The sequence below is a fragment of the Nothobranchius furzeri genome, chromosome 14 (assembly GCF_043380555.1).
Source record: "Nothobranchius furzeri strain GRZ-AD chromosome 14, NfurGRZ-RIMD1, whole genome shotgun sequence".
Lineage (NCBI taxonomy): Eukaryota > Metazoa > Chordata > Actinopteri > Cyprinodontiformes > Nothobranchiidae > Nothobranchius > Nothobranchius furzeri.
In genome coordinates this window covers 23,695,176-23,722,225 of record NC_091754.1, presented here as the reverse complement: position 1 = coordinate 23,722,225, position 27,050 = coordinate 23,695,176, and the positions used below count along the sequence as shown (strand labels likewise).

Genomic DNA, 27,050 nt, shown 5'->3' with positions numbered 1-27,050 from the left:
ATAAGCAGCAGAGCAGCTGATTCACCGAGGTGAGAGAAGGAGGGAACCTATTCATCCTCGTTGCCTCTCAGCTCTGTTTATGATGCTGATATGAGAAATGCTGAAAGGCAAGCTGTGCTGCTGATATTATAAGCTGAATGTGTCATTTCTCCAGGAGAGTTTATGTGCACAACTCTTAAAATAGCTACAGCAATCTCTGGCTGGTTTAGGATGGATTAAGGCAAATAAAAAAAAAGAGCTCAATGTCTTTAGATGCATATCAAGGACAGGATTCAAGATTAAATATGCTACAAATATGACTTTTTTGTTTGAAAATACATAAAAATGTTAATTTTCACAAAGGTTGAAAGGAAATTGAGACCAATTATATCGTATCTTAGGGTTAATATCAACTATACCAATTTGTCAACAAAAAAATACATAATCGGAGGCTTTTCTTGTTTGACATAAATCCAGCTAAAAGATTAGCTTAGAAATGAGACAAGATGTTACAAAAGTCACAAAGAATCATGTTTTCTCACCTGCTTTCCCTTTTAAGAGCTCTGCTTTGAACTCTGATGACAGAAACTGGGAACTCATTCTGTTCGTGTGGTTTGTGATGCAACAACCATTCAGGCACTTCATGCCCTAAATATGAAACAAAATGATAAAAATGTTACTTAACTGAATGATATTTTGTCTAATGTGAATAAAACTATTATAATAACCAGTTTTCTTTTGATATTTTAACATTTTAAAGTTACGACACAAATAAAATTGTCCCTTTCCGGCGTGTAGATGCTCCACTAGAGGGCAGTAGATATGTATGGGACAGGCTGCTGATGAAAATCCTAATCCTAATACTGCATCTGGAGGCTTTAAGGCAAGATCGAGTTTAATTAGCGAACGGTAAAGGTTAAAGAATGTGAGATGCCACTATGTAGGTGTGCACATATTTGATATGTTTGAGATGAAAGTGTGAAAACCAATAAATCAATCAAAAATGCAGGAATGTCAGATACAGCCGTGACCGCTGCCATCTGTAAAAGAAACAGATGTTTTCTGTTCCTGAACCTAATCTACATAAACCTTTTGGGAACATCACATCAATCAGTTTTATATTATCCTCGATTATTACCAATTAAAATGATCCCATTGAGGTTGTAGCTGAGAACTGTTAATCAATTTAGTTCAGATGTGCAACAACAAAGAAACAAGATAAATAGAAAGGAATGACATATTCAGGGTACTGGAATGGGCATGGGGAATATTGTGTTCCTCAGCTGTCTCCAGCGTGGAGTCATATTAAAGCGAATAAAACAATAAACACCCAGATCAGTTAATTAGCCGGGGTGATTTTTAATACCCAGGCCTCTTCGGGGCCCCGGAGGATCCAGACACTAAATGCTGAGCTCCCGGTGGAATGCTGCAGAAACCTTTGCATCAGTTTACTCCATCTTAACCGGTTCCAGTGAAAACACACACACACACACACACACACACACACACACACACACACACACACACACACACACACACACACACACACACACACACACACACACACACACACAGTTTGTGTTTTTATCAATTATAAATGGGATGAGCATATTTCCCTGTGCGTTTGTAAATTTGTAGATGCTTTTAATCCATAATAAATGATGTGTGACTATCAGCCTTTTTGTTGTTGCCACATCAGTTTTGTGCCACTCGTGCTGATTTGTGATTCGCCTGCTGCGTCCAAGAATTTCATTAGCAAGCTCCTGACACTTTTGTCCCCAAAAGCCTCAACAAACAAAGCCTTCTAATACAACTATTGATTGTCTTTTCCAACTATTTTTTCAAAGCGAAAACACAACCAGAGACATTTCTGTCTGCTGCTGATGCATCAACAGATAATTGCAGAGATGGTTTTTTTTACAGTACAGGTGGTGCATCTGCTCTCCTCCTTTAAAGCTGCTCGTCTTCTTTAATCATCCAGAGAGAACCCCGCGCATCACTCGAAAACACAAGTGTTATTTATTAACAACGCTTCTCCGTGTTCTGACTCACCCTTACATCACTGAGTGAGTCATTCCACACAAAGTGGTGTGGTATCACGCTGTGGCGGGTGCAACAAGCTGCGCGCGGGCCTCAGCTACGAGCCACGCTCTGCTTTCTGTTAATTTAGTAGCTCTGCCTCGTGCATGTCTCATCTCTGAGAACAAAGCACACCCATCTGTCCTGCCTTCTCACACCTCGTAAGAAGTGCACACAAGCAAATATTCCCCACAGAAAGTCATACTTGAGCAGCGCCGCTGTAAATAAGGAGTTCATTTGGCCAATTGCAGCCGTGCAGCTCCGGATTGCAGACTGTGTACACAATCGTGCCCTCTGGTGACGGTGTCTTCAGTGTGAACCGTTGATTTGTGATCTCTGCTTGATTTCATGTAAAACAGCTTTCCTCCCAGGGGGTCTTGCTTGAGAAAAAAGGGAGTACAAATCAGGGAGAAGATGGGATGGGGAGATCCTCAAAGAGGGAAAGATTTGGGAATTTTTCCATTTTGTGAAGATCCATCCATCCACTCTCTTCTGCTTATCTGGGATCGCAGGCCCAGACTTACCTCTCCCCAGGCATTTGAGCCAGCTCCTCTGGGGGAATCCCCTGGCCAGCCGAGAGACTGTCCGTCCAGCGTATCCTGGGTCTTTCTTTAGGTCTCCTACCAGTTGGACATACCCGGAATACCTCGATACCAATGGGTCTTCCTAACCAGATGCCCAAACCACCTAGCCTGGCAAGCCAGACTAAATGGCAACGCTCCATTGACGGTTCTCGGTCGTAAGGCGGGTTCTACCATTGTCTTTCAAATGATCTCCACATGCTACTGGACAATGAACTGACATACTCACTGCAATGGATGTTGGTAAACAAGGCCGTCCGCTGTTTAAGGTGAAAATACATCCCTTTTTCTAAATAAAGGACTGAAATACATCTTTCTGCTCCTGATTCTAATAAAGCCCAAGTCCAAATAGCCCAAAATTGAGGTCAAAGCTGTTTCAAACAAGCGGTCACCATCTTGTTCCACTCTGTTTCATCATCCCACACACCAGACGAATAGAGGGCCCTGATTAGCCCACAAAGCGGATAGAGCACTGAAGAAGAAGAAGAAGAAGAAGAAGAAGAAGAAGAAGAAGAAAGTATCATTTCTATAGCGCCTCTCAAGATAAAAATCACGAGGCGCTTCACAAAAACAAAAAATGTAAAAATATAAAAAAGAATTTAGAATATGTTTAAAAATATATTTAAAATGAGCAAAAATAGGCAATTTGTGATTAAAAATGTAAAGAAAGAGAGAAAGTGAACAGGAAAGAGGGAAATCAGTGGATCCTGAGGAAGGTGGAATAGGTGGGGAGAGCAGAATAAAGAGAGAGTGGTGAAGAAGGTCATACAAAAGCCAGCTTGAACAAGTGAGTCTTCAGCTGCTTTTTGAAGGAGACCACTGAGTCCACTGATCTCAGACTCAGGGGGAGAGAGTTCCAGAGTCTGGGGGCCACAGCAGCAAATGATCTGTCACCTTTGGTCTTTAGCCTGGTGCTGCACAACCAGTAGGCTTTGATCACTGGACCTCAGGGACCTGCTGGGGGTGTAGGGACTAAGAAGATCACCAATGTAAGATGGTGCTTGTCCATGTAAGGCCCTATAGACCAGAACCAGGATCTTGAAATGAACCCTGAAGTTGACTGGCAGCCAGTGAAGCTGGAGGAGAAGCGGGGTGATGTGGGTGTGTTTGGAGGACTTGGTCAGAAGCCGAGCACAGGCATTCTGAACCACCTGTAGACGGTTCAGGGAGGTTCTGCTCAGACACGTGAAAAGAGAGTTACAGTAGTCTAAGCGTGAGGAGATGAAGGTGTGGATAACGGTCTCAAGTTCAGAGCGGCTCAGCTTAGCAATGTTCCTGAGATGGAAGAAGGAAGAAGGAAGAGTGAACAAGAGAACTGACATGAGAATCCAGGGTGAGAGCTGGGTCAAAGGTCACGCCAAGATTCCTGACAGAAGGTTTGGTGTGAGAAGCAAACTGATCAAGAGAGTCTCTGACTTTGGGAACCAGCTTGTCTGGGGCACAGATGAGGATCTCAGTCTTATCTTCATTTAGCTGAAGAAAGCTCCCAGCCATCCAGGTTTTGATAGAGTCTAAGCAAGTGTGTAACAGCTGCAGCTTAGACATCTCATGGGGCTTAAAGGAGATGTACAGTTGGATGTCATCTGCATAAAGATGGTAGGAGATTCCTTTGAAGGAGCTCAGGATGTGCTGAAGAGGAAGCAGATAGAGGAGGAAGAGCAGAGGCCCCAGCACAGAACCTTGTGGGACACCATGGGTAAGAGAGGTGGTAGAGGACCTAAACTTGGAGACGGCCACAGAAAAGGAGCGCTCAGAGAGATAAGAGGAGAACCACTCCAGAGCAGATCCTGATAGGCCTACCCAGTCTCTCAGCCTCTCCAGTAGCAGGTGATGGTCAACAGTGTCAAAGGCTGCAGTCAGGTCCAGCAGGACCAGAACAGAACAGAACAGTCCCCTGCATCACTGTGAGTCAGAAGGTCATTAGAGACCCTAAGAAGAGCTGTTTCAGTAGAATGAGCTCTATGAAAACCTGACTGGAAGCTATCATAGATGTTCTGTTCATCAAGAGCAGCTGTGAGTTGTTTAGCCACAACCTTTACCAAGATCTTGTAGATGAACGGAAGTTTAGAGATGGGTCTGAAGCTGCTATGGAGAGAGGGGTCGTGACTCGGTTTTTTAAGAAGCGGGTGGATTACAGCATTCTTAAAGTAATCAGGAACCTGACCAGAAACCAGAGAAGCATTAATTATGGAGAGCACACTGGGACCGATGGACTGAAAAGCACTTTTAAACAAAGATGAAGGTAAGATGTCGAGGGGGCGTGCAGAGGTCTTCATAGAGTTAACTAGTTTGGTTAACTCAGGCAAAGAAACAGGAGCAAAGCTATCTAGGATGATTGGCCTGGTAGGAGTCGGGAGAGGCAGCGATAAGGCTGAAGGAGAGATGCTAGATCTAACCTTATTGACTTTGTCCACAAAGAAAGACAGAAAGTTTTCACAGTCTGTAACAGAGTGGATGGAGGCTGTAGGAGAGGCAGGAGACACGATGCTGCTGATGATGTTAAACAGCACCTTGGGGTTCCCTTTGCTCTGGGACACCATGTTGGAGAAATAGGCAACCCCCTCGTTTCTGACTGCAGAGTTAAAGGATGTCAGAAGATTCTTTAGGTGCAGCAGATGGACGTGGAGATGGGTTTTCTTCCACAAGCGCTCAATTTTTCTGCACTGGCACTTCAGGCTGCGAAGGCTGTCATTAAACCAGGGAGTAGGGTTCACTGCAGGAACTGATCTGGTTCTGACAGGACAGATGTTGTCCAGAATGGAGAGGCAGTGCTCGTTAAACGGAGTAGTCAAGGAATCTGGGTCGTTATCAGAAGAACAGGGTGGATCAAAAGCAGCAGAAAAATTGCTAGCTGTGCTCTCATTAAGAAAACAAGAACTAACCATACGGCGAGCAGGAGGTGGGAACGCAGAAACTGACAAGGTAAAGAAAATGCAGTGGTGATCTGAAATATAGACGTCCTCAGGACAAACACTGTCAGCACTTAGACTCAGGGTAAAAACAAGGTCTAGAGTGTGCCCTTGGTGTGTGTGGGGCCAGAAACATGCTGGGTAAAGCCGAACGAGTCCATAAGGCTGGAGAAATTCATGGCAAATTCACTGTAATTGGTCCACAAAGCAGATAGTGCTGTGACAGCTTTCTATGTGTCTGAAACCACTATAGAGAGCCTGAATGCTGCTAGGGGCTGCAGAGGTTCCAAGGCTATACAAACCACCTCAACTGTCTCCTCTTTATGTGGAGGAGAAGCAGATCTACTCTGAACCCCTCCGGGATGACTGAGCTTCTCACCTCATCTCTACGGGAGAGCCCAGACAACTAATTTTGGCCATTTGTATGATCTTGTATTTTGGTCATTACACAATCCTGGTCAACATATATAACGGTTAGAACGTAGATCGACTTGTAAATCAATAGCTTCGCCACCCGGCTCAGCTCTCTCTTCACCTTGACAGACCAGCACAACGGCCCCACCACTTAGACGCAGCACCGATCTGCCTATCAATCTTTCTTTCACTCTTTTAGTCAAATCAGATTGTTTAGTTGACCGAAAGCATTTGTAAGTAAACCCACTTGCCCCACAGAACCTAGTAAATAATCCATAAGCCATGATGTTCCTAGTGGTAAACAGTATTTCCTAATGTGTCACTATGATTTATGAAGTCGCGGCAGCATTTGTTCAAAACTCTGCTGAATATTTGTGCATCAATAAGAGTTCAAATGAAGGAGAAATACTACAAGGCATGGATTTGAAGAAGAAATGCGGTTTACTGCTAAGAGGTTATGGAAATGCATGTTAGATGAGTTAGCGCCAGTGACATGATGGTGGATTGCAGAGGCTGTCAAAAGTCCCAGACTCTAAGCATCACTTTTCCTTTGGCTCTCTGGTTTAATCTTTTCCTCTGCAAAACTCCGAAACAGAAAGTAGAGTCGATAAAGTGCTATCTGAGGTCAAAATTTCACACGACCAAAAGCTGCCACCTGCGATGCCTCAGCCTTGATTTTATAGCTAAAGCAGAACTGAACCTCTGCTGTATAAATCATGGCTGTCATGAGACAAGTTCAATGATAACTCTCCGATTATAGTGAATTGTAACAGGAAGGTGCAATCAAGAGTTAAAAAACATCCAATTTGTCGATAAAATAAGATAAAAAAAATACTGAAATCTAGAGCCAGCAAATCCACACAGGCCTCAACATTCGGCTATGACACTGTCAGGGTGTGTGGGGGATCTTGGGAGGCAGTTGCAAATGGTTTTCATCTTATTCTCATATAAATAAATAAATAGAAAACACCGGAGCCAGTGCTGATGGAATCACATCACACCTCCATCACACTCTCCGTTCCCAAGCCATGAAGAGATGTTATGAATTTTGCATGAATTAAAAAAAAGAAGAAGGAAATGTGACTTGCTCGCTGTGGATGAAGCAGCAAATCTCTGGGATCATTTACCCAACATGCGTCTCTGAGAGTATGTAAGGTTCAGCTTAGGTAGCCATTCAGCCAACAAGTCAATTAATGTAGCTTAGATTATTTTTCCACATCCGTTTTTCCATTTGCCTCCAGTGAGTCAATAACACTCCTCTAAACATGCAAAACTCCTGTAAGCAACCATCCCTGGTGGATGAATGAAACCTACTAAAAGGCTTTTTGTTGTTGGTTTTGCTTACTTAAAAAAACAGGTAGGAATAACTCCATTCTTGTGGTTTTCAGTAGTGAGTGGGTGATTTAGGCTGCTACACCAAAAGCGATTCAAAACCAATTGTGAATATTCGTGTTTTAAAAGGGTTACTGGCTGCATGTAAACGCACTACGTCTAATGACCTTAGAAGAGCATTAGCAAACATTTTTGTTTTTCCTCACTAAAGTTCTGTTTCTATGTAAATAAAAATTGCAAAAGTTTTTTTTTTCAAAATGTTTGTTTTTAGTTTGACTACTGATTAAAAAACTAATAAAATGACTTTAAAACAAATCTGGAAATCCACAGGCAGCCCATGCAAGGATTCCTAGACCAGGGAAACATGGTCAAATTTCTCTTTTCCCACTAAAAATGTTGCTGCCACATTTTGCACTAGCTGCAGGCTTGCCAGAGTCGCCAATTCACCCCAAACAGACGGGAATTGCAGTAATCAATTTGTGTTGTCATTAAAGCATGAACTACTATCTCCAAGTGGTGTCTTGTCAGGAATGATTTTATTTTAGCTAAATGACGCAGATGGTGAAAAGAGGTGGACACAATTCCATTCACATATAAAGTCCAAAGTCTGCACTGAAAAGAGTTAAAAGAAAGCTCTTATGCAAAATACAAAGCTAATTAACCTTTAGGATTCAGTTTCAACTCTTGGTGTCATTCTTGAGTCAAGTTAATCAGAAAAATTGGGTTGAGGTGTTTGGAGAGTCTATTAAAGCCTCCTTTGCACCAACTGGAGTGTGTCGACCATGAAGCGATTGAGTATGCATTTGTTTAACCATTTTTGTGGGTTACACAAATCCGCAGACCAAAATGTAATCTAGTAAACGTACATGGTAAATATGTTTTCACACAAATTTCTAAATTTTATTCTTCAAGGCCATTTACTTGCTAGAGTGTCCAATGTGCGATTTAACAGTAGCCGCAGCAAAAAAAAAATTAAATAAATAAAAGACATTTATTTTACTAACTCCATATACAGAAGTCTTTAACAGCCCTATGTCATGTGAAATATACATTTTGGAGATTTTGACTGTGTTAAATTATTATGTCCTCATGAGAAATGCTCCCATGCTTCACTCATGCATTTTCCTGTCTCAGCTGCTTCTTCCCTTTAGCTGTAATCTGCTTTTGTAAAAGGCTGGATGGGACATGTTTGCATCATCATGCTTTACTTCTACCCATCCAGGTAGTCTAGCATCTGTGTAGTGTTAAGGATTGGCTACATATGGAACACATGTTCAACACAATGTGATAATTCCATATAAATATTAAATATCAATCTGATTGATCTTTGAATGTTTAATCAGAAGATTTTAGTTTATTTTACTTGTTCAGGGACCATATACACACTTCATATTAATTCAAACAGAGTCAAGTATATAGTTTATAAAAAATGTATTTATTTCTATTTTCCGAAACGAATGCTTATACAAGACAACGTATGCATGAAATGATGGAATATTGAATGAAGTGATTGAATGTAGTGGGTGAAATGATGGAATGGAAGCTAGATGTTTAAGCAAAACCTTTCTTCAGTATCTGAGAGAGTTTGTGGAGTCTGGGTTGTAAAATCTATTTGGCTGAATGGTTTTAGAAGCTAGAGGTCAGCTAGAAACGGACTAGATCAGGATGTAATTCTTGTTTTATCAAATCACATTGTTGATAAATTTGGCAAATCAGAATCGGACACATTTGAAGGCATTATCAAAACACCTCAGAATGTCACGCCTTCAGTCAGATACTCAGAGAGGTTAACTCTTTGTGTGAATGAGAATGTTTAAACAGTTAGGTGAAGTGAAAGTTAAACATTAATAATAATCTTATGTGTATGAGTATACTGATATATTAAGACATCCTGTTCATTTGATTATTTCAACCTATAAATTGTAAAGTCACTTAGGAACTTTCAGGAAGATGAACTTAATTCAGAGCAAAGATGCAGAAGTCTCGCGTCTGCATGAGACGCTGAAGATGTTTTGTCTTCTTTGTAGGTTTCTGTTTTGGAGGCCAGATAGATGGTGTGTTTGTGTCTGCAAATTAAAAGTTACTTTCTGGTCATTTATTTGATGAAAACTTGACCTTTGATCCGTTACATCTGGATCCCTCCTCCCCTGGACTGTAAACACTAATGCAGAGTAGCAAGCGAGGAGTTACTTCTCCACAGTTTAATCTCTTTCTCCTCCACTCTGTACTTTTCCTAGATCTCAAAAGATGTTTGTCTACAAAAGATAGAGAAACCCGGTTCAGTCTTCCTGAAAAGAGTTTCCAAAGGAATGGTTGAATTTTATTTTCAGGACCTTTCAAAACTGAGCCAGAATGTGGCCGTCGTTTCGCAGACTGCTTATTAAATTGTGCTGTAACAGTGTGGGTTGTCAGATGGATTTATCCTTCAAACAGGTGCCATTCCAACATTAAAACCACCGGATGGAGAGGGCAGAGTGTAGAGTAAAACCAAAATGCTAACCGTTAACTGCGAGCTGAATAGTTATAAAGTTTGGTGGGTGAGTGTGAGGGATGGACTGGGACCATTTTTCATTCCAGCTGTATTTTACTCGTGCGAGTGGTGTGTGCTCGTGTGTGTGTGCTACTTCCATTAATTGGTCTAATTTTTTTACACAATGCAGCCATCTTGTTAGCATAATGGGAATTCTTCTGGCTGAACAACATATGAGAAATCAGACACTGCAAAGACTTAGTGATGTCAAAGATTGAATGGCAACAACTATGCTCCAAGAGTGTGTTTCCACCGGTTTCCACCCTTCAATGGAGATTTGAGTGGGACACGTTGGCCAACGAGAAATGTCCCTGTGCTCCTCATAGCCAGTTCACCAATGCTGGCATGTTCCAAAAGCTGCTTTCTTCATGGTCCTTGATGTTTTTCTGGGGATCTAGAGTTACATTTTGAAATGGATGGAATCGGGACTTCATTGTATCAAAGTAGAAGTAATGGCTCACAAAACCTACTTACATTTGGAAACAAATGACATCTTAGTAGTGCCAATGGTAATATTTTATCATACATATAGAATCTATATAACAGCATGATGCTGACCCCATAAAAAACCACCAGCTTCATAGAAAATTTAAAAGAAGCTATGCTAATTTTATGAACTGTTTGGAAAACTAAATTGTTAGACTACCTTTTTGAAATGATTATAAAGTGTGCCCCTGTTGGGTTTTCAAAGAGATGCAGACATAATAAAGAATGAATTTTCTTTTCAGTCACAAAAGCTCTTTACTCTTCAAATGCAGCTTATGTGCTGCACCACCTGCCCCTCTTTGTCACCATTTCAGCAATCGTATTCCCCCTTAAAGAATAATTAAAAAAAGTTATAACATTATATGCATAAATCAAATCTGAGCTGCAGACAAGCTTGAATCTTTGTACTTTTTCCTAAAACACCCATATATTTTATGCAGAAACCCTTTTCAGCACCTTGTTAGTTTCAAACCGATGAGCAGAAAGCTGAAATCTTGTCAGACTCAGAACTAGTGACATACTTTAGGCTTTTAGACATAAATCTGTTTAATGAAGTGCTGCATAAAAGCAAAGCATTAAAAAGACAATTATGAGCAATAATATCAAACACAGTCTCCACAACACCCATTCTTAAAATCAACTACTTTACAAGTTCGAAGGGCATCTGGAAGTGGCAGTTAAATGTTGGAGATGACTCTGGGAACTGGACTTTGTGTTGACTCTCGGCTCGGGACGTTCAGGAGGGGGAAAAGGAGAGGTTTGTCAGCCCTGTCACAAAAACACAATGCTCAAAAATGTTCAAAATTTACAAAACATCAAAATTCCTCCTGTAATTATTGTCATGCAATATACATGTTGAGACAACTGAGACGAGCTTTTGTCCCCCCACCCGAGAGTTCTCCTGTCCAATCTGGCAGAGGATGAGAAACAGCTTTTGAGCCCATCTGATTGCCTTCCATCATGGTTCAGTCAGATTATTAAAAAAAACATTTGAGATTCAGTTCTTTTTGATTAGAGTCCTGCTCAGGTGTTATGTCACATTTCACCAAATAAACAAGTAAAAAGCATCGAGTGGATCCATTTTTGTGACTTGCCCGTTCAAAACTAGTCTACATTTTATAAAAGCCACATTTAATCTGGTATGTGTAGATTTACAGTGTGTTTTGACACTGAACAAACCCGACAGCCCCGAATGAAATGCTACACACTGCAATGAGCAGGACAGATCTAGCATTTCTACTTCTACCACACTGTCAACACACAGGCTAGTGATATAATGTGCTTGGCGCAGTTGCCTGGCAACACAAGCAGCACAGTTTTTAGAAAATTTCAAAGCAAAATAATAATAATAAGAACTAAAAATACAAAGCAATGCAAAAAAAGTAAAATATGTATAAAATAATAAATAGAAAAACAAAACCACAAACCAAACATTTGACTTCATCAGATTGTTCTCATTATATGCAGATAATATATTTGGTGTTTTATGACACCTCTACATATTATTAATCTTCATTATGGCCTCTAACAAATCCAAAGAGTTTTTGCAAAACTAATATGCACTAGGTGTTCTTCTACTGAGAATGGAGTCAGACTGCTAGAGAAAATGTGCAAAAACATGATTTCTTCAGTAATTTAACCGGGACAGTTCAACTTATTTAACATCAAACTGCCAACAAGGCTCGTAAATCCACAGCGGGAGGTATGCAGACACATTAATAGTCTGTCTCTGAAACCATCAGCTCCCCTGCTCTCTTTGAAACTTCAGACATTAGCTGCAGAGGAGAACTAGAGACAAGGAGGACTTGGCACTGAAATAAATCCCTTATGTTTAAGCACATACATCCTCGGCAGGAGAGAGAGATGCTCATTTAGTCTCCTTCATTTCCGACCTCTTGCCGTCTTTTCGGACCGGTAGAGGAGAAGAGTGGGGGCAGTCTTTCACTCGGGCCAGAGTGTCTGGCAGTGTTTAAGTGGCACACCAGGGCTTGTTCCAGTCTGCCAAGGCAAATCCATTGTAAAGGCAGGTGGGCCAACACACATCCTCACTCAGGACACAGACTTGTGTGTCCTAGTCTTTGTCTCTTTGCAGCCTGGCAACCGAGTCAGCAGCCACAAAGTCAGTGGGAGCCGAGCAGAGCATTGCTATGGCAACCAACATAGTAGGCAAGGCTGTGGCTGCTCAGAGACTTTTTTATTTGGCGTCCACATAGTAGTGTCAAAGTCGCCTACAGAGTTCAATTTTTTTGAATGTTCTTCCCGGACTGGCCAGCGACCTCGTGTGCACAGGTTCTCCTCTTTTGAAAAATAGACAACTATTCAGGGTGATGGAATCCAAACGCGACGATGAGGTTAGGTTTCACAGAAAACAAACGAAAAGAAAAAAACGTAGGAGAGGTTTGTGGCACTCTCTTGCCCTTCAGTTTGCACTTGCACGATTATTTAATCGTGCTGAAATGATACATCCGTTCTTGTCCACACACACACACACACACACACACACACACACACACACACACACACACACACACACACACACACACACACACACACACACACACACACACACACACACACACACACACACACACACACACACACACACACACACACACACAGTTTTTAACATAAAAACAAATAGCTGCCGGGGCAGAACTCTTCAAACTCTATTGGACACAGCATTAAACAACAGTAAGTTCTGAGTCCAGACTCACTCCCTAGCTTTGTGTTGGCTGAGTCCGCGACGCGTGTGAGCAAGAGCTGGGGAGGTGTGTGTGCGTGTGTGTGAGTTTGTGAGGGGTAAAACCTGTTTAGTCAACTGAACCAGGGTGCAAGCTGAGTGCGGGTGGGTCCAGACAGGTGGGAGAGTAACTCAGGTGAGGCTCTTTAATCCACAGGAGGGGGGCGCCATTCTTGCCCTCTTGGCTCTTGTTGTTGTTGCGGCTCTTGAAGCGAACCAGCAGCAAGGCGATGAGGAGGATGCCGAAGATGGGGAAGGGGTAGAAGAAGATGAAATAGAAGAAGGACTCATTGGAGCACACCACGGAATGGATGGTGGACACTGTTGGACCAAAACAAAAACGTGTTACATTTTCTCACAAACACACAAGAAAGACTCTTCTGAAGCTAAAATCTACAGAAATGATGACATATTTGAGTCAAGATTCTCTTCTCTGACATGTTAAACATTTTTATACAACACCCATTTCTTTTTAAGACAGAGCAACGGTTTTGGTGTTTCTATCACTTAAACCTCCCAATTATAATCAACATTTTTAATTGGTATATCCAAGTAATCTGAGGCAAAAGTACCTAATTAAACCAATGGTGCCCAGCCTTTTCAGCTTTTGACCTAGAAATTGTGGCAAAGACTCACAACCTTGCCTTTAAGTGCACAAAAATAGATAATTGGTGGTTTAACAAAGAGGCAGGTAATATTTTTATACATTTATGGCTACTGATCAATCTCTGGAACAGTTTAAACTATTTATCTGACAGTTAAACTTAAGCCCCCCACTGGGGTCCTGGCCCTAACTTTGGAAACCACTGCATTAATCTACAGGAATAGTTTGGTTTTAAACAGTAGGCCATCTTTCTTAAGACCCGGGATTTGTTAAGAGTGTAAAAGTGTCACACGTGTCACAATTACATGTTCATTACACACACATGTATGTAGCAACAGAACACAAATGGTGTGAGAGATTCTCCACTCAACAATATCAGAGAAGGAGAAACAGCGGGCTGTTACCACTTTGACATTAGGACAAACTACGTCCCAAAAAGAAACACACCATTTGAAGTCTTGGACAACAAAAGACGTTTGGACATAGAAATCAGTGACTGGTGTTTAGCACCATCTTGTTTGAACTTTAGATTCCAGGTTCAGTGTTTTATTCAGAACTCACCTTGTGGGAGTATATTGACGATGGTGAATCCAGAGTTATTAGTGGCCAGCCGATACCATGAGTTGCGAGGGTTGAGGAGCCACTCCTCCACATGACAGTAGTAGCGACCCGCGTCCGTTGGCCGTGCTTCCCGAATGGTCAGACCGTACTGGTCCGAAGTTGTCCTTTCAAACTGCAAGCGGGAGTTTAGTTCTGCTTCTTCTCGAGGACTGCAGTTCCCATTTCCAAAAATGGCATCATGGCCGATGGAGAACACACACTCCCGCTCACCGTCTCCCTCACCCGGCTGGTCCTCGACGTCGTCGTCAACAGAACGCTCCACGTACCAAAACACGGAGAAACGGGAGTCTGGAGATGATTGTGAAGGGATGCTGCAGCCCAAACGTATTGAACTGGACTCCTCCACTGTGATGTTTGACTCATGTTCTTCTACATGCAGACGAACTTCTGCAAAAACCCAAAAATAAAGGTTATAGTAGGAAAATTGTGAGTTGAGTTTCATAGAGTCACAATAATCATTTGATGAGATCAGAAAAAAAAATATTGCTTGCAAATCTGAACTGATTTGAGTGATTTAACTTCACAAAACAGCCAGTTATGTATATGGGACATTAAATGAACAAACAAAGGACAAAATTAAATCAATCCCACTGCGCTGCCTGTGGCTATCAGCAGGCGTTCAGCTTCCCAGCTGGGTTAGATCCTACCTCAAGGCCAGTTTGCCTGTCTGGGTGTGCAACAGCCCCTCAGGGCTGGTTCTATGACCCACTTCCGCAGCACTTAAAAAAACATGGCAATAAAAACTTGGCTTGTAATGGTCACCTAGCACACTAGAAGTGTCTAAAGGACAAACAAGATCAACAAGCTGATACAAAGATTAAAAAGGCTAAATCTGGCATGAAAGGTCCCATCGTTCTTCTAAAGACTCTGTCAGTGTTTTTAACCCATCTTCATGCATATCAACACAAACAAAGAGTAAAAACTACATTAAAGCATCCCCCCCACAGCTCAGTATCATAACTGATACTGATACTAATTCTTCAAAAGAGCCATTAAATCTCAGCTAGAGCAAATAACATAAGATAATTCTGAGAATTTAAGATAAAGGTACATAAACTCCCAAATCTCTTCATTTGCAGGAGAGTTGCAGCTACATTATAGAGCAGTTTTAACATGAAAAAAAAAAAAAAACAATAGTTCTAAAAAAGCTTTTTATTTTGCAGGTTAATGAGCAGCTGGTTTGATCTCCACATTCTAGTCTGGCAGATGCCGTATCAATGGCTCCTCATTTTGAATTGTAAATAGGACGCCTGGCAGAAGAACACGGCGTTCAGAGACGTGGGGAGAAAAAGTCACCGCTGTGGGCGGGCTATTAATAATGTGCTTTTGAAGGCAGGATGCTTTATTGTGCAACTCCGTTCAGAATTTGTGAGCACTTTTTGAGTATCGCATCTACTGAATACAGTAGGGTTATGCTAATAACAGCCAGATAACTGACGATGTGGCAACAATGCCGCTTTGACATATGTTAAAGCTTTAGAGGTGTCTTTGTGGTTCGGTCTGAACCATCATTTGTTTCTAAAGATTTGTTTTCAGTGGGTATTTGTTTAAAGATTTGTTCCCTGATTAGTGTTGCAAGACATGAAAGTGGGTGAAAAAAGCAGAGAGAGAGTAGCAAAGGTCACAGGTTTGCAATCGAATCTTAATCAGTGGCAATGCCCACCAAACCAACTTTGCACATCAAGACGGCCAAGAGTCTTTGTCCAGAAGCTGATCTTAGCCTACACTTTAACGCACTTAGAAAAATTTTGATTGCACACCCGTATATAAATTGGGGCCGGGAAAATTAGCACATTAATTATTAGTGTTAATTTTGTTATTTTAATGTGTTAAAAGTAAATGACGTAATTAATCTGACCATCTCTCCAACCTGGAGCCACCATTGTCCTAAATTTCTCCACATTTCCGCCTGGACAATATTGCTAAACCATCATTTACTGAGCCCGAAAAAAAGATCTAGTTTCTACCCATATTATGGACTCTCAGCATCGAGGATTCTTTTGAGCGCAGAAGATGAAGAGCGGCAGAGCTCTCATGCACTCCAACGGCATCTGCGTCTTGCGCACAGCCACAGTAACATTCTCAAAGCGGCGCCACAAAAATATATTTAACACACGATCCTTCCTAACTGCTTTGGTAATTTCTGTCTTTTATTTGTGGCTGACGCGCATCGCTGCTGCGCTCATCACTCGTGCTCCACAGCCGTGGCCAGGCAGCGTTTTTTTTCTGGAGAACTAGATCCCGCATCTCCCTATGGCAGACGTAGGACCAGAGACAGACAGGACAGGATAATGGTCAAATACTAAGCAAACAAAACAAAGAGCTTGGAAAGGAAAATGTAGGTAGATTTATCCCACCACATGTTTTAACATTATAAAGTAAATAGTATGGCTGCACCGTGGAGCAGTGGTTAGAGCTGTTGCCCTGCAGTGAGAAGGCCCTGGGTTCGCTTCCCGGCCTGGCATCTTTCTGCATGGAGTTTGCATGTTCTCCCGGTGCATGCGTGGGTTCTCTCCGGGTACTCCGGCTTCCTCCCACAGTCCAAAAACATGACTGTTAGGTTAATTGGTCTGTCTAAAATTGTCCTTAGGTGTGTGTGTGTGTGCATGTGCGTGTGTGTGTGTGTGTGTGTGTGTGTGTGTGTGTGTGGTTGTTTGTCCTGTGTGTCTCTGTGCTGCCCTGCGATGGACTGGCTCTCTGTTCAGGATGTACCCCGCCTGATTGCCCGTTGACTGCTGGAGAAAGGCACCAGCCTCCCCCGCGACCCTACATGGACAAAGCGGGTTCAGAAAATGGATGGATGGATGGAAGCTCATAATATTCATATATTCCATACAATTCTGATTACTTCCAAAACTCCGTCCCACCCAGGGCTGTATCAAAGCATTTGGGGGCCATGCCTGCGAAGTGTCCCTTATTTTTTTTGGGGGGGGGGGGGGGGGGGGGGGGGGGAGTTGGCAATCCTAGTTCAACTGATGCTGTGGAAAATGACATTTACATTCAATAGCAAGCTAATTGTGCTAGATTTATTTTCTGTTCATTGTTTACACAATAGACTTTTTCAAACAATGTTTTTGAACAGAAACTGGATTTGATTTTAGGTTTTCTCTTTTAAAGACAGTATTCAGTGATTTTACACACTTCAACAAGTAATGCACTTTCTAAATAAAATGAACCTCTCTTGTACATTTTTGCATGTTTATTGCTTGCTTTTTCTGGAGAAAAAAAATCTAATTAATTGCTATTAATTTTTTTTCAGATTGTTGATTAATTAGTTAATTTATTTTAATTGATTCCTGGCCTTAATATATATATATATATATATATATATATATATATATATATATATATATATATATATATATATATATTTCATCACACCTCTTACAATTTTTAGCAAAATGAAAACATTTTTAATAATCATAGAGATTGTTGATAATGTTACAATCCGAATTTAACTAGTGAATTTCTTAAAAGTTGGAAATGATTGTTTTTGACGCCATCATTTTCCTAATCTTGTCTCTCTCATTAACTGGTTAAATCATGTCAAGCTAACAATTTTTAATTCAGTTTCACCAAATTGTGCCAACAAGTCCAGGTCAGCATATATTATGTTTTATTACTACAAATATGATTCATTTGTCTATCTCTAACTGGTTTGTCATTATTTCTAAAGATGCTCTAGATATTTTTAGCATTGGACCAAAAGAAAATGAGACCAGAACTTTACAGAGAACCCATGAAAGGCTGTGCTGAAAGAAAAGGAAATTGTGTCAGGGAGATTAAGAGATACGCGCTGCAGAGAGCTTAAAATAACTCTGATGAGGGGGGATGTCAGGGTGTGAGTTGAAATGGGTAGATCATTACTTTTAAGTGTGATTTCATTCCACCTGAACTTTGCCTGAGGCAGGTTGGGGTCAGAGTGAGACTCGCTTAAGGCAACGAGCAGACCATGTTGCAGGAGGAGAGGTCAACAATGTTCTGCTGATCTCAAACAAGACAACACGAGAGACTTGTGGCAGCAGCTGTGGGAAGAGATGCTTGTTAAACACCGTGACACTTCTGACCTCGTGGCTTACCTGGCTGTCTGACCAGAACCTGGGTGTACCCTGAAGACTCCCGAGAGAGTCGATACCAGGCTCCGTCCGGGTCGCTCAGCCACTCCTCCACCAGGCAGTAATACGTCCCCGAATCGCTGCTCTCTGCCCTGTTCAGGGTCAGCACGTAGAGGCGAGGCGACAGTCGTTCGGACTGAACTCGCCGTCGGAGTCGTTCCTCGTCTGCGTAGGCGCCGTACTCAAAGGCTCCGGAGCGTTCGATTCTCAGCAGGAGCTCGTCAGCTTCTGACCCCGCTGCACGCCTCACGTACCAAAGCACAGCATGCTGGGAGTCTTGGCTGGTCTGGGTGGTGATGGAGCAATTAATCCTGACCCGGCTGTCCTCCAGGTACACCAAAGACTGGTTGTTCTTTTGCACTTTGAGTCTGCTCTCTTCAAGCAAAAAGGGAAAGAAGAAGAAAAGACAGTCAACTTTTTTTTGAATAGGAGAATGTGAGCCCTGGTGACAGGTACATATTGCAGTTTTTGTTTCGTGACAAACGACCTGTAGTTGGGTTTATTTCTGGTGGCAGCGGGGCAAAAAGCGACTAGCGAAGCGTGGGTTTGTGTAGAAGTTGACAAAGAGCAAGAAAGAAAGGAAGCAGAGAGAAAGAAGACTGAAAACAAATCAAAGTCAAAGGGATCGAAGGGTTTGTTGGTATCAAATGAAACATAGGATGCAGAACAGGCAACGTGAGAGGGGTGGATGGTGAGGAAGGATATTATTAGGTGGGATATGAGACAAAAACAGGGCAGGGGGTCCTGCCAGTCTGCCAGAGAGAAAATGAAGAAGTAATGCATTTAAAAAGCCAAGCAGCAAAGCGAGGGAGCAGATAGGAGTGCAAGGAAACGACAGAGGTGTGTGACTGAGGTGCCAGGAGGAAGCAGCAGCTTTCCAGAGTGCTGTGACAGGATTGGTTACAGCGACACCGGCTGCAGGATAGGATTAGCTGCACGTACATCAGGTGTGACCGCCACCAGAGCCCCACTGTCAAATGCTTAGGAGGGGGAGGGGGATTAGTTTACAACACAGGGAAATGCCCTCATACTTTATATACTTAACACAGTTTGTAGGAAAACAAAGACTTACACATACATAAAACAATACTCACACATTAAAATTCTCAAGCAAAATCCTCTAGAGAAAATTTGTAATACCAGAGGATATTGTGACATGAATTAGAAATTATTTTTACAATAAAACAAAGTTTCAAACAAACAAAGTCAATCAACATTATAACAAAATTTTTTAGGCTGTTTAGTAAAATACTAACATGTTTTTCTTTATATTTTAAATCTTAAGTTATCTTCACTGCACATTTCCCTCTGAGACGTCACAAAGTGTGAAAAAAGTGACATTAAAAACTTTATTTAACAATTCTGAGTGTTTTTGACCCATTTTGGTTTTCTGCATTTAAAATGATTGAAAAGAGTCAAATCAATAGAAGTGCCGGAAAGAATTAATTCACCTCTATCCAAAATTTCCAAGTTTCTTTGCGTTGAGAAGGCTTATCCAAACGTTCTCTAGCTTATTCGCTGCTCGTACTGTTTGTCAGTCAGCGGCTTCCGTACCGTATCATTCTAGCTAGCGACGCGTGGACTCCCAGAGCAACCCGCTTCTTCGTCACATTCACGTCTCACTACATCACACCACTAGGAGTATCGTGAATCAATTTGAATCAAGAATTGATTCTGAATCAAATCTACACCCTAAGAATCAGACTGAGTTGTAAGATTCACACCCCTCCAAATCAAAACTGAAAAGTGCAACAACGTGCAAAGTATGCATTTGTTCAATAAAGCAGAACATTTGGGGTACAAATGCAATACTTGCACATATTAACACTTTTCTGTTGTGCTTATTATTTTGGCTTTTATTTATGGCATTTGTTTTTATCTAATATATTTGCTTTCTTTTTCACAGTTGTGGAGCTGCTGAAGGTAAATGTATTGTTGAGGTGAATAAATTGTTATTCTGTTTTCCATTTTATAGGTAAACCCCTGAAATCATAGAATAAAATGATGCAAAACTCCGTCCAACTCCAACCAAATTTGATTATATCAGTGTGTTGGCACATAGATACCCCCCAAATTTATATGAGATAGAGAGATAGAGAGAGAGAGAGATAGAGATAGAGAGATAGATAGAGGGAGATAGAGAGATAGATAGAGATAGAGATAGATAGAGATAGATAGAGATAGAGAGAGATAGAGAGAAATAGATAGAGAGAAATAGATAGATAGAGAGAGATAGAGAGAGTGGATGGATAGATAGATAGATAGATAGATAGATAGATAGATAGATAGATAGATAGATAGACAGATAGATAGATAGATAGATAGATAGATAGATAGATAGATAGATAGATAGATAGATAGATAGATAGATAGATAGATAGATAGATAGATAGATAGATAGATAGATAGATAGATAGATGATAGATAGATAGATAGATAGATAGATAGATAGATAGATAGATAGATAGATAGATAGATAGATAGATAGATAGATAGATAGATAGATAGACTCATTGCTGGAATCTAAGAAAACAGAATTCTGCTGCTTGATCTCAGCTTCATTCATTCAGCCTCTGAATGTGACATCTTCCCAGCTCTTCCCTGTTTGCCGAGAGAGGAACGTTAAAGTCCGGACGAAAACCTCCAGAACCACCTAAAGAATACAGATGATTTTCACACGCTTGTAATACATTTTTGTGTAAGTGAAAATGTAAATAGATTGTCTTTAAAAAGTGGGCGTATATTTGACCCTTCTCAAAATTAAGTATTAATTCAACAGCGATCATGAATAATCCTGACTACCCAGCCCTGTTCTGGCACAAACTGTGATGCATCTGCTGTACGGAATAACAGAAACTGCTAAGTAGTAATGACTGGCGCCAAACTGTAGCTCCAAATCTCACATACTCGTCAAGCCTTTCCTGTCATGTTGTTTTTGTTTATGCTTTGTTGATATGTCAAATTAGAGAATGGTAGGGGAGACAGGATTATTCTTCAATAAAAAGGCTTTCAAGCTCTCATTCACATATTCTATTCAATAAATCTGCAGTGGTTTTTAGAATGAATTAATGTCTTGTGAGTTGTTCTCTGTGGGAACATAAAAAGCACTGGAGCTCCTGTTTCAGGAAGCAAAAATCAGCCAGAGCAAAAGGGGAGCAGAAAACAACAGGATTTTACGTCTTACTCCTTATTAGTCATGATATTCTGGCATCTCACCTCTGATTGGCTAACAGCAATGCAACTCTTCCTACTCTCCTCCACTGCCTTGCAACGTTAACGTTTTATCTCTACAAATAAGACAAGCTTGAAGGAGTTCTGGCATGTTGTGGAGTAGCTAATGCTAACAGTTAGCTTCTACAAGCTCTGATCCCTCCTGGATGCTAAATCAACAGCAGCTGTCCGAGGTCGCGAACCAAGAAGGGTGAATGACAATATAAGTGTGATGTAGATCTCTGTGGCCTTTTCTGACCCAAGCATTGACCATCTATTCACGTTCAGCCAGCATGTTCAACTCCGCAAGTGAGTGGCCGCTCACATTTCAAAAAGATCAAGTTAAAAAACAGTTTCTCAGTGAACTTGCTCTTTAGAGTCGGTATCTGTAGTTAAAAAAAAACTGTCAACAAAATGTCAAATTTGAACAGGATTAAAACTAACTGCTGTTGTAGAATATAAAAATTGTGTTTGACAGAATGAAGTATGAAAAAGAAAACATGTTTTTTCTTCTTTATGCTGTGTTAATCAACCCCTTAGCACCCACCTCCTGTAGCGCATGCAAGGCTTTGCTCTGACAGAATGACTGACCGCCTGGGGTCAGAGCCATCTGCCCAGAAAAAAGCTCATCTTTAGCCACAGATTGGTGGGCATGTTCCATGACTGCTGCTCGTCTTTCTCCACATTCTGCATTAAAATATACGTTCTACACACATGCCGTGGGAAATACTCACCACACACATGGCTGCAAGACTTTGCCAGACCACCTCATTGTGCAAGAGTTATTTTTTATTATTGAGTTAGCATCATAGCGTCATCACTACCCACAAGACTCCGTAGGAAGCTGACTACGTCTCATTTCTGGAAACACTGAAGATCCCTGTGGAGTCTTGGCAACCTTATTTATTTTTTCTTTTCTGGAGAATTACCTCTGAAGCTCCTGAAGTGGAACCATGCAGACTGGGTTTGGCACAGGACTAAGTAACGCTCAGTCGTTGCCATTTGAAGTTTAAATCAGCAGCCAGGAGAAAAAAGGTAAACAAATCTAGGGGCTGAAAGCTTGTTGCAGAGCCTCGGTATTTCCAGAAATGCCTTTTTGAAACTAAAATAGGCTAATTACTTAAGCCCCATTAGGTCGCATCATGAAATATTAAAAGTGATCATTGTTAAGAACTCACTCAAGCCCAGACTAATAGAGAAAATAAAATAAAAACTATGGCTGAAACACAAAAAAAGAGAAGAAATGCCTTCTCTCCCTGCTGAATGCTTCTGCTGCGAAAGCATCTTCACACACCAGCCTGTCACATCCTTTGACATGCATCCGTTCCCACAGAGGATGACATTTCCTCTGTCAGATACTACTTGTTACATCAATCTATCTGCTGACCCAAGCAAAAAGAACAGAGGTTTCAAAAAGATGTGGGGTTGGAAGCATTGTGATCGTGCACGTGGTACTGATGCGGGAAGCTCTGGGTCAACGGATGTTTTATCATTTTTGTACAACTCCTGATCAGTGAGATCAAATGGATGGTTCAGGTCCTTTGAAGTGGGGTTTTCTGGGTTAGGATTAATTGATATTTAATCTGCATGAGGTACGTCTGAATGATCTCAGTTAGGAGAAAAATATGTCATTTCTGACTGGACTGACAAGCTAACACTAGTTTCTCACTGGGCTGTGACTGCTGATGACCAGATGGAGACACAAATAGGAAGAAATTAAAATTCTGCGATATGTCTAACTTGTGTATATGTTTTAACATCTGTGCAAATTTCCTGCTGCAATTTATTCACACATAATTTAAACTTTGTCTTGATTTCTTAGCGATTCATCTTCATTTAAAATTTGCAATTCTGTCGAGCTTGGAAAGATAGATTATCGTTTTTGTCTTCTTTAACAACTTAGTTTAGCAGTTTTCAAACTCCTCCTAAAGTTGTCTCACATTTCATGCATTTTCTGACTTAATTAGACCAAAACGAGAACCATTCAAATAACCACACTGGGATTACTTTTGGAGAAAACCTGTCATGCAATTTTTAAAACTCTGTTTAAAATACCAGAAACACGAGCACAAGGCCCTGGGGAACACACAAGCTAATTGAGAACCTTTGCAAACATTTCAAGAAAATGCTTAGTGAGAAACGGATTTAACTTATTTGAGCTAGTCCAAAGATGATTGTTGTCTTCATAAAACTGCAATAAACTTGTTAGAGTTTGCCATTATATAAATATTTTGAAACATAAAAAAAATTGAGTATGGTGCAAAAAATTATTTTTTTAATTAGTTCAACTTAAAAGATGAAAGGAATATCTGAGGTAGAGTAGGTACATGCAAAGCCAGGAATTTCAAGCCTCTATTGGTTAGTATTGTGGTGATAATGCTTACAGCTTTTGAAATCCTCACATTCAAAATCCAAACATCGGAAAATATGTTTCAGTCTTTCAATAGTTTCGGTCTAGTTTAATTACTGAAATAAATGGACTTTTGAACCATATTCTAATTTTTTTAATTTCACCTTTTGTCCTTGCAAAAAATTCATGTAAAGCAAGTTTTCCACATTAGTTGCATAACTTACAATTGCATGTTTTGAGAATGTAGTCAAGCTGCACAGTGGTACAATGGTTAGCACGATTGCCCTGCAAAAAGGAGGTCCCGGGTTCGCAGCCCGGACGTGCTCTTTCTGCATGGAGTTTGCATGTTCTTCCTGTGCATGCGTGGGTTCTCTTCGGGTTCCTCCCACAGTCCAAAAATATGACCATCAGGTCGGTGGGTCTTTTTAAATTATCCTTAGGTGTGAGTGTGTGCATGTTTGGTTGTCTTGTGCGTCTCTGTGCTGCCCTGAGATGGACTTGCAACTTGTCCTGGGTGTGCCCTGCTTTGCCTGGAGACTGCTGAAGATAGGCACCGTGCCTCACTGTTCAGCAAACAGTGAATGAAACTAAGTGAATGACATTTTACACGAAACCAGCTTTCATAACCAGCTTTCATAACTCTTGACTCATATAGAAGTTCTTGTTTGTTTGTTATCCTTGAGCATAAATGTTGACAGCCTCTCATACCGTTCGCCTGCTGTTTCCACGGCAACCATACCTCCACGATCAACACCAGTGAAGTAAGTTTGAGGATGTCACAGGTCTTTTCTTCCAGCAAGGAAGCGTGCAGATTAAACCATGTTAGGACTCTTTTATTTGTTTACCGACACAATCAAAGAGCTTTCAATCTTTAAGCAAATTCTTGCTTCTCAAAGAGCTTGAAACATGTTTCTTTGGGTGAGTAAGAAGAGGCAAAGTGTGTCTAATCCTACAACTCCTTCAGCAGTGTTTTCAGCAAACCCACACAGTCACTAATTGGCTCATTGAACCCAATTCTCACCCCTTTTTTTCTTGGCTGATCTGTCTGGTGTAATAGCTACAGAAACAGCAGGGTTTAGAAATCCCCCCGCCGAGGAAAATCTAAAATGAACGAATTGCTGTTTGGATCACTTTTCCAAAATTCAAAGGTCAGATTTTAAGATGGATGCGAGTCATGAGCTACAGAAATGCTTTCTGTAAAACTCAAACAGAACAGTGACCTTGATGTTGGATGTGCTTCGAGTGTCCTAACCTTTTATTTATCAAAGAGCTCCAACCAAAGCTACGAAAAAACAATCCAGTTGGGATGCCCCCAAAAAAGAATAAAAACTGTAACCTCTAATTTTTGTTTACAAACTGCAGCAGATGAAAACAGGGCGGTGTCCGGTGGGGAAGAAAAGTGCACAACTAAAAATGCGCACACACACACACACGCATGCACGCACGCACGCATACACACACACACACACACACATGCACGCACGTACGCACACACACACACACACACACACACGCACGCACACACACACACACACACGCACACACACACACACACGCATGCACGCACAAGCCTGTAACAGAATCTAAGGTTCACTTCAAAGGAGCGGGAAAGCTTCCTGGCCAGTTGTTCAGAGGAGAAAACGGCTGGATGTTAAATCCTTCAGTGTTTTTCCTGAGAGAGGATTCGATTTATTTAAAAATTCTGTTTAGTGCCGTTGCTTCAGGTGAAGTCTTTTATTCCGGGACAAGCTACGGGTCTCACTCAAGCTCCTCATCTCCGTCACCTCTTCCTGTCCGCTACCACGATCCGTGTCACTCCCACCTAATCAGTGTGCATAAATATTCAGCAAGCCGTGATTACTGATGAGCCCTAAATGAACAGACGCGCAGGTGTGGTCTCTGCACAAACCGTGGAGCGGATTATTCATCCACTGGGCAGCAAATCTACTTTACTGCTAATAAGAAAGAAGGAACGCGACAAGGAGGAAGAGGCAGGCAGGAGAGGGAGACATGAAACTTTAAAAAACTGTATTTAAGGAGACAGGGCAAAAATTACAGTTATATTCTCAAACAGAACAGATATTCACAAGAGAAAAAACTAGTGTGAGTGTGCCATCTGAAAAATATTAGTGAAATGTAAAAGTGAGAACATGCTCCTGGGGGGATCTCTCTCCAGCTGCATCCTGAAGGACTTATCGTCTTAATGGCTGCCTGCTCTGCGTTTAGCATTAGCACATCCTTCGCTTATCCACAGCCACGACGTGAAGCGCGACAGGGCTGTAGGCTTTAGACGCACCCCGATCCCCTCTGCAGGACAGCACACGTTGGCCAGCTGCTTCTTATCAACCACGCCACCCACAAGATGCTGCACACCATGGTCTTACTGGACTTTTGTCACAGAAAGTTTAGATAATAACCTGCTGCATGTCAGAAATAATGAGAAACGGGGTTCCCCTGAATGAGAAGTGGCTCTTTCACAGAGTTTGGAGGGTAATTTCCATGCTAATGACAGTGATGTAACTATGATCCCATTGTGTCAGAAAGGATATTACCACCCTACATCTTTTCACTGCAGCTTGACAAAAATGTCATTATGGTTGGGCTAAATCTGAACATCTAAAGCCAACTAAAACCTGTGGATGAGCTGTGATAGCCATGCTGGTTTTATTCTGGTCAATCAGCATTCTTTGGCCAAAAACCGACATCGCAACTATTCTGTTACATTGCGATGACCGGATAGAGGCTGAGTTGTTCACACATCATAAAAAAGTGGTGGTTAGTCTCTCCTCACACAAAAGGAGCATCATCAGAAAACTCTTTCATGAGCAATGAAGCCTATCGAGAGGGTGCTCGCTGCAGAACCACAAAGGCGGAGCTGCACCATAAGGTGGAGCTGCACCAGAGTCAGCCCCGCCCATTCACACAAACTCAGCCTAGCCCACTGACTTCCGTTTTTGTTTTCAACTTTATCGCAAACTGACCTGACCCACATGAATTACGGCTGTTACTAGTTTACAGTCGTTAATGCTATGTTCTGTGCTCCAATTAAACAAGATAAATATAACTTGCTACATGACAAAGTCTGAAAATATCCCGAAAT

The 27,050-nt window shown here is 41.4% G+C and overlaps 1 protein-coding gene across 1 annotated transcript in view; it reads right to left on the bottom strand.

Annotated features, from left to right (window-relative positions):
* Positions 1–10,831: 10,831 nt before the first annotated feature.
* The window catches only part of igsf3 (immunoglobulin superfamily, member 3), a 114,854-nt gene continuing 98,635 nt past the window's right edge, over positions 10,832–27,050 (bottom strand). The window contains exons 7-9 of the mRNA XM_015966339.3: positions 18,355–18,765; positions 14,216–14,662; positions 10,832–13,371 (exon numbers count right to left, since the gene is read on the bottom strand). Of these exons, the coding sequence (XP_015821825.1) occupies positions 13,121–13,371; positions 14,216–14,662; positions 18,355–18,765 (1,109 nt within the window). The 3' untranslated portion in view covers positions 10,832–13,120. The remainder of the gene's footprint in view (positions 13,372–14,215; positions 14,663–18,354; positions 18,766–27,050) is intronic.